Here is a 9190-nt window from a genome sequence, read left to right as displayed (position 1 = left end):
TCCTGTTCAATATTTAACTGTATGACAGAAATGCTGACAATTCCACATTTTGTAATCGACATATTTAACCTTAATTGGGGGAAAAAAAACTTTAAAAACAACATTTTACAGCGCCGAGAATCACTGAATCAGTTTCAGAATCGAGCTGTTCGAAAGAACCGATTCGCAGAAATGAGTCGGACTTTCCATTATTATTTGGTTGGCTCTTTTCTAGCCAACCCTCTGAGTCAGAGTCACATGGTGCATCCAGGAAGCAATGCGTACAGTGTTTCTGTGCAGAGGAGGATAAACAAACGCTCAGCTGTGTCAATAGCAAAACCAAAAGACTTGTGTAAACTGACCTGCAGTAAAGCATAGGTACTGTAAATGTAACATCTGCAGAGCGACACGGATGTAAACAGGCCTGTTCGGAAAGCGGAAGGATTGATTTTGTGTGTGCCATCACAATAGTCTGACAACTATTCATACACATTGAGCGTTTTTGTGCTTGATTTTCTGACAGCAGGGCAAAAATGTCTGACTTTGTCATTTTACTGCTGATTCTGTTTTTGGTTATTTGTCTCATCTTAACCCTGGTGGGCTTCGTTTTTTACACCGGGATTTTCTCTGAAGTCGTGACTCGGACTGGATCTCCTCCGGTGAAAAACATCACGATTGCATATAAGTTCAGAAAAGGATCGTACAAGGCCAGCGGAGCCGCTTTCACGGAGAGCAGCAGTATCGGACCGAAGTTGTCGTCTGTCGGTGTGTTTTACGATGACCCCAATCAGGTCAGGAACTCTGATTCAGATTCTTAATGCAACTTCACCTCCCGTATTTTATTTATTTATTTATTACATTTCCACTTTAAATTCGAAATGATTAACAGAACGTTCTTAACACAATCATTTAAATAGTTGTTTTATTAAATCAGGTTATCACCCACAACCCCTAAATCCACCTGTCATGAGACATTAACTCATAACTCAACTGCTTTGTCACAAAACTTAAGAATTGGTGAGAAGTTTGTCTGTTATTTATGATACAGTGATGATAACAGATGGTAATTCCATGGTGCTTTACCATGCTACTGAATGATTAATGTTGCACCAAGTTTCAAAAATGACCACAATACTGACATGGTGCTTTTAGTATAATAAATTAAGGGTTATTGTTACAGTTGTTATTGTTACTTTGCAAAACAGCAGGTTTTGAAGCACAGACTCATGAGAATCAAGCCTCAAACATGTTATTATAGTCATATTTTAATTTAATGATTCATCTGGGTTTTTAAGACTGACTCACTGAGGTGTTTCCATTAAATAACTTCATGGCCACAATGTAATGCAAAGTCTCCTCTAATATAAATATATTATAATCAATATTATGTTTTATATCTATTATTATACTTCACTATTATTTTAGTGTATCAAAAGAATAAATTAGGATTAAATGCTGTGCAAGGATCCGAAGGTGAACACCTTGGTATAATATGAAACGTTTTAAGATGCTCTACATGCATGCACACCTCTAAGAAGAGGATGGATTGAATTTGGCCTGCTCAGCAGAAAGCGAAGGAACTACATGCAAAATATGTCAGATGTCTTGGCAGATAATAGATGAATATTTAAACCAGAACAGGTCATGCTAGTAGACTCCCTGGATGGGTGTCAATAACATTTCTGCACTGATCTAGGGCTGTACAGTCACTGCAGCAGTTATGCAGTAATAGTTCATCCGTATTATAAGGTTGAACACTGAAAAGTTGAGTGATGTGGTAATTGTTCTATTTTATTTTGTGCAACTTGTTAGTCATTGCCAAATGGAATTGCTGGCTTGCAAAGTAAGGACTGGGAATGTCTCTTTGGTCCCATATACTTAACCATACCAGTGTGGTGCTTATTTGTTTTAGTTTTTTTTTTTTTTCAGTATAACTTGTGAAATGGACCAGGTGCATAATATTGCATAATATCTTGCTGGTGAGAGCTGCATTAACATTCACCTGATATTTTCTGTTCTGTATGCACATTTGTTTTGAATTGTAAACTGGGACAAAAACAAAAGATTGGATTTGAAAGTACCTTGGTAAAAGTACCTAAATTCCATGGATTTCATCATACATCAAAAGTGAAAAACAAATCTGGATTTATAAAGGAAGAAACTGACACAAAAATGATCTTATGCATGCACCAACTGATACCAGTAATGAAGATAATACAGATTCTATTCAGTGCCTGATTAGCAGAGCTGGGTAGTAACTGAATACATGTAATCTGGATTAAGTAATCAGATTAAAAAAATTAAGTACTTGTAATTAGGTTATATAACATTTTTTATTTCAACATTGAATCAACTACTGGTTAACGCATTAACTTTTATTTGAATTATCATTTAGTACGATTTTAAGGTAATAAGTTAAGTAACACGTTTGCATGTTCATGGTTCTCTGATATTGGTCGCATGACATGCATTTAAACAATAAAATATTTCATCTTTTTTAGAAAGTGTTTTATTTTTTTGTTATTTAAAAATTATTTTAATTTTACATTTTTAATTAATTATTGGATGATAATAATAATAATAATTATTATATTATTATTATTACCACTTTATTTGACATGGACATCACAATTACATTGGACAAACCATATGCATTTGCTGAAGTGTTTTAGCACACGTGCTAATTTTCAATTCCTGTCCAAGGGAGGCTTGTTGTTAAAGAAAAAAACTAAACAAAAAAACAATAGTACTAATTACAGTACACAAAGTAATAATAACAGTGAAAAATAATACTAACAATAAAAGAAAAAACATTCAGAATTATTTACATACATAAGCTATGGTGCAAAGACAACATGATCAAACAATAACCTAGTAGACTATTTATGCAAACACTGCTGTTTTGTTTTTAACCATTGTTTAAGTCCTCTAATAAAGACATTACCATTGTTTAGGTAAATGAGTTCAAATGTTATGTAAAAGTAACAAAAAAGTGGCTTGTAGATTTGATTATATTTCCTAAAATGTGTAATGTAATGGATTACGTTACTAACTACAGTTTTTGTCGTGTAATTTGGAATGAGTAATAGACATCAGTACAATTTGTAAGAAATCTACCCCGCATTGCTGATTAGAAATCTAATAATATTGGGTGTTAATATAGCCATCCAAATTCTGTTTGTCCCAACAATCAAAATTGTCACACATCAATTTAATCATTAAAATTCAACTTTTTTTGTGATATAATTACAGTACATGTATGATTAGCAAGCTATCCATTTAGTTATCCAATATGATTTTAAGGTAAGCATGAAATAAAAATGAAGAGTTTTCCAAATGCATATTGTTGATCTTAAATTACTTATTCAAATGTTTAATGTTCATTTTTTTTTATTTGACCTTTTCAATTAAAATCTCACAACTCCAGTGAAATGCCAGACTTCTTCAGTCATTTTCAGTCACCCCACCCCTTTGTTAAAATCTTCTCAAGCTCACATTCAGATCTGCCTCTATCCAGTCAACAGTAAATGCAAAAAAAAAAAAAAAAAAAAGTCCTCACCCTACATTTTTTTTAAATAATCTGTTTCGCTCAGATGAACGTCACAGTACATAAGAAAAGATCTGTTGCTACCCACTTTTGTGTATGAGTTGCCTAACTAGTTTAGACCTTTTTGGACAGACAGTTGAGTGCATATGTCATGCATCTCAGAATAGAAAAAGGAAAATATGAAACATTTCAGTCACATACGCCTGCATTCAACACAGGAGCGATTGAAACCATATGGTGACGCGACTCAGACAAAATGTGAGTAATGTGGGTAAAAAAAAAGACATAAAGTGAATGCCAGGCTGGCAGTAGAGTTTTACAGACCGTATTCGTGGCCATGATATTGGCTGATGTGAGTTAGGAATATATTTCACCATGAACACCATGATATTATGATGTACACTCAAGATAAACCAGCTCACTTGTGTGAAAAAATATTATTATTATTATTATTAAGTTCCATGCTATTACCCATCTGGTACTTGACTTCTGCCACAGTACTTTTTTTAACTGAAAAAAGAGATTCGACATAAAATTATACATTAAATTGTATGTTTCTTTTCCAGAAAGCTAAATTAAAGGGTTAGTTCGCCCAAAATGAAAATTCTGTCATCATTTACTCACCCTTAAGTTGTTCTGAACCATATAATTTTCTTTCTTTCCATGGAACACAAAAGGAGAAATTTAATAGAATGTCTGAGCTGTTCTCTTTCATACAATCAAAGTAGATGGGGACCCAGGGGCTGTCAAGCTACAAAAGGACAAAAAATAAATAAATTGTATCCTGTATCTGTGTTCTGAGGAAGAAAGTAAGTTCTGTGTCTTTTAAAATATGTGATGGTAAATAAAGTAAATGATGATTTTTTTTTTTTCGGCTGGGGGGAGGGTGGGGGAAATGAACTATCTGTATACTTGCACTGCTTAACCAACAAGGAAATGCAAACTAAAGGGTGTTCCCTCAGTACTGCATGAACTGCACACTAGCTTACTTGGCTTAAGCTGATCCCTGTGTTTCAATGAAAATTGTCAAAAACAGGTCATGCTTTACTTTTTGAAATCAGGCCAGTAGATCCCTAACCACTAGATGGCACTCAGGGTCCAGGGTAAAGAACATCTCTTACTTTGAGTATTCATTTTATGAGTACAGTTGCTCGACAGTATACTTGGACACTTACACCACACTGAAAAATGTATAAATGCTTTAGATAATAATAATAATAATAGTAGTAATAATAATAATAATATTAATGATGTTACTTTTAGTGTTGATTTTATGAGTACAGTGGCTCGACAGTATATATTATAATATATATATATTTTTAATTATTATTATTATTAATAATAATTGTTACTCCACAGCATAGTTGGACACTTACACCAAACTTGAATAGCAAAAATGGCATTACTATAGAAAATATATATAGTTGTTGTTGTTGTTGTTGTTGTTATAATCTAAAACAATGCATTTAATATGATGATGATGATAATAATAATAATTATTGTTGTTGGTGTGTGTGTGTGTGTGTGTGTGTGTGTACACACACACACACACACACACACATATATATGTTGATCAATTTGCTACTTTTTGTATACACACACACACACACACACATATATATATATACACACACACACACAAATTAATCAATTTGCTACTTTTTTTTTTTTTTTTTTTTTTGCAATTTTAATAAAAATCTGAAGTGTTTTGTTTCAAAAGTGTGCTTGTCTTTAGTGTTTTTATTTTAATTTTATTTTTATGCAATGACTAGATTCTGAATAACTTTTGGAGCCATGTGTATATAACTGATCATTTAATGTAGTTCCTTAGAGTTAAGGTTATTATTCTGGTGCCATTCATGATTTTGTTCTTAGCTACATTCCTCCTCAAAGCCAGATAAAGGTCTGTGATACTGCTCTACAGTACTTGTGGCTGCTCTACCAGCTGCATAATGCAGAAATGTGCCGGGGTGACGTCTGAGGGGATTCTCTGTGTTTATTGTCTTTGTACTGAGATGGTGACAGGGTTTGGGTTTTTGATTGGCACTCTCACCTTTTAGTGTCCAGCCACTGTCTCCCCTAAAGCCAATTAGCTTCAGATCTGACTATGATCGGTTGTTCGCACTCACTGAGGTCGCTGTCCAATTTTAATTGGCATAATGCTCGGCGCTTATTAGCATGCTCAGCTCTCCCGCGGGAGGCAGGGAAGCAGGGGTTGATATGGTCTGTTTCAGAAGGTCAGCTACCAGCGGAGCCAGAGTGTTTGAGCTTGACAGCGTAAAATAGAGGAATTTACACTTTAGTGAGGGAGATCGCTTTTGAATAATACCGAGAACGACTGTACCTACTTGCTTATTAGTGGCAATGGAAAGCCAGTGATTTATCTTCAGCATTTAAATGACACTTCTTGGTGGTTCATATTCTAGACGTTTATATTTACAGTACAAACAGAATTTTCATGGTGTATTTTCAATGATGAAATACTATTACAATTTTAAAGAGTAATTTATTCCTGTGAATTTTCAGCAGCCATTACTCCAGTATTATGTGTCACATGATCCTTCAGAAATCATTCTAATATGTTGGTTTGGTGCTCAAGATTTTTTAAATTTTTTATTATTATTATTATTATCATCAGTGTTAAAATAGATGTGCTGCTTATAATTTTGTGGAAACCATGAAACATCTTTTTTCAGTAGTTTTTGATTAACACAAAATTCAAAAGAACAACTTTATATTGAAATAAGATATAGGACTTTTTGTAACAATTTAAAAGTCACTTTTGATCAGTTTAATGCATCCTTTCCTTTCTGAATAAAAGTATACATTGTTTAAAAGAAAATGAACCTTTTGGTACTGAATGAATTCAGTACTGTCAATGAATATTGACAGGCTTTTTATGACAGTTTTGATCAATCTGTCTGCTTGAAAATCCCATTTTGCAGCAATAAAAATAAAGTGAGATAAGCAGACTGACAACTTTATATTATTAGATAAACAGATGTGGAGAAAATTGTCCTTTGGGGATATTCTGCAGTTAAAACATTTTTTAATAAGTTGCAATATGTTATGGCAATACTCAGCCTATATCACAAAATGTTTCAAATCACAGTAATATCATATCATGAATATTATGTATCCTAATAATAACAACATATCATGGGGCCTCTGGTAATTCCTAGTATTGAAAGAGCAAATGTGGTCAGTTTTCTTGTTGATAGGTCATCTTTTATACATTAAGCTTATGGCAAAAGTTTTGAAAGCTCCAGCAGTCACAATTTTGATCTGATTTAAGGAATGAGTACAGAAACAGTTAAACCAGCAAATGTGCTGTTAATTTTATCCACCCTAATTTTGACCCATTTCTGTTTATAAAGCGGTTGGTCTTGGCATTTTGATGCTTATACCAGACATACTGACTCAAGTGATGGTTTGTGACTCATGCAGGGTATTATGAGTCAGAGGTGGGACAACTTTGACTTCAATCTTTTATGCTCCAACTGCGTTTGAACTCCCAATGATTTTTATATTCAGTCACCTTCATTAATGCCATTCGGCCTTGTGATGCACCAGCATGAAACCAGCTTATTTATGACTGTTTATAAATGGAAGAGCTTATTCTCTTCGGATGGTTTATTTAGCCCAGGTGTCTACACTCAGGGCTGATTGGAGAGGATGCTTTTCAGGTTTTTATACGGCAGTCAAAGTGAATCAGTTGTTACTTCTGTGGAACACAGGCTTGATTAACACTCCGCAGAACCTCCGCAAACACTGAATCAATCATGGAAGTTAATGGTAGAAGCAAAGAGCTGCCATTTAAAACTGGCCTACTTTGTCCAAAGTTAATAAATTAAATCAGCGAATGAATAAAAAGCCTTTATAGCTATTTCACAGTACATCAAGTTCCGAAACTCTGCTTTACACTTTCATCTTCTAAACTGAAATCGCTCTGACGTGTCTTTATTTTTCTCTTTGCTATATTCTGTGTTGTAGGTCAAAGAATTCTTCACAATCAAACACCCAACTAGTTGAATAGAGATCTGTCTGTCTCTGTCTATCTGTCTGTCTGACAACTTTAAGAACACTATAAGTATAATATAATATAGAAGTATAATATAGAATAAATATAAATATACGTAAGAGAGCTTTTATTGCTTTATCACATCTGGTTAGGACATGATGTATCAGAAAGTAGACTGTCAGCAGCATCCTTCAACCCTCTCTGAGCAGTTGCGTCACTTCTGAACGTCTCTCAGTTCATCACCTTTGAAGCAGTGCTGCTACAGCCATCAAAGCACAGCTTTCACTCAATTTCAAGACAATTATTTCCGAACTTCAAATCGCTTGCTGTGAGCACTGTTCCCATTTTTATGCATAATAACCCCCAGGTTTTGAGGACTATGATAGTTTTTGTGGAATAAAGAGTTAGAGTTGGGCTATTTATTTATTGAATAGGCTATCTGTCAGTTACTCTATTGAAGAGCTGCGCTTTGCATTTACACTACCTTTCAAAAGTTTGTGGTTAGTAAGATTTAAAAAAATGTTTTGAGCATAAGCACAAGTCTCTTATGCCCATCAACAGTTATTTAATCACAAATACAGTAATTGTGAAATATAACAGTTTAAAATAACGGTCTTTTGTCTTTGTATGTATATATATATATATATGTTTTGGTGGAAGGCAAGCCATTCTTTGATAAGTAGAAAGTGTGTAAGTAGAAAGAACAGCATTTATTTTAAATAGAAATTTTAATAGTCACTTTTAAACAATTTAATGCAACTTTTACTGAACAAAAGTATTCATTTCTTTCAAAAAATCTTACTTTTGAACAATACTATAAATATCTCTAAGAAGTCTAACTGGTGTTTTTGGAGAACATGAGAACTAGATCAATTATACAGCGTTTCCTTAGGCCATCTATTCATTCTAACAACCCACTGACTAGTCAAAGTTGAAAATGTGTAGTTTTGGATTCAACATCCTCTTATGAAACATGCTAATACATTTCCGTTTACGGCTAGAGACAGAGAAAAACATTTCTAAGTTGGGCTCTGACCTGATCCCTCATGTTCAGCTTCTTTGTACATCATTTTCTCTTGTTTCCTCATCTGAAGACATAGACCAGGGGAATAAATTATTTTTACAAGAAAGAATACGAAAGGAGGGGAAAATGCTTTCTTCAGAATGGCTTTTTGTTTTCTCAGGGCACTGGTTTAAAGTTTAGAGATTAAAACCTCATTTTAGATAGATTGTCCTCACATTTATAGCCATTTTCAGGATAAAACTCCGCTGAGGCTTCTCCTTTATAGCACTTTATCTGAACAGCTGACCTTAACTGTTCACATGACAAAAAGAAATTAACCAGTCATGAGTGTTTTGTCCAACTACTAGCAAAATGTCCTACATGCTTGACTTTTGAATGCCAGTCGCCCTCCTCTGCCTTTTTTAATTAGACCGATGGCGTGAACGTTGCCTTGAGCTGGGAGTTATGATTAGTTATAGCCTGCTTGCAAGAGCAGAACATGACTGATGGACGGTCATTGTGGTTCCAGGCGCTTCAGTTTAGTGATGTCAGTCAGCTAATGAAGCCAGAATCGAGTGCATGTAAGGTGGACCTCACGTTTCTTCTCTGATTTATGTCTGAAGCATTCGTCTGATGTTAA

General features: G+C 34.2%; 1 protein-coding gene across 1 annotated transcript in view; it reads left to right on the top strand.

Annotated features, from left to right (window-relative positions):
- Positions 1 to 238: 238 nt before the first annotated feature.
- Positions 239 to 9190, top strand: part of tex264a (testis expressed 264, ER-phagy receptor a) — a 65487-nt gene continuing 56535 nt past the window's right edge. The window contains exon 1 of the mRNA XM_058779609.1: positions 239 to 770. Coding sequence (XP_058635592.1) covers positions 513 to 770 — 258 coding nt within the window. The 5' untranslated portion in view covers positions 239 to 512. The remainder of the gene's footprint in view (positions 771 to 9190) is intronic.

The sequence above is a fragment of the Onychostoma macrolepis genome, chromosome 06 (genome assembly GCF_012432095.1).
Source record: "Onychostoma macrolepis isolate SWU-2019 chromosome 06, ASM1243209v1, whole genome shotgun sequence".
NCBI lineage: Eukaryota > Metazoa > Chordata > Actinopteri > Cypriniformes > Cyprinidae > Onychostoma > Onychostoma macrolepis.
This window is presented reverse-complemented; position numbering and strand designations above follow the sequence as displayed.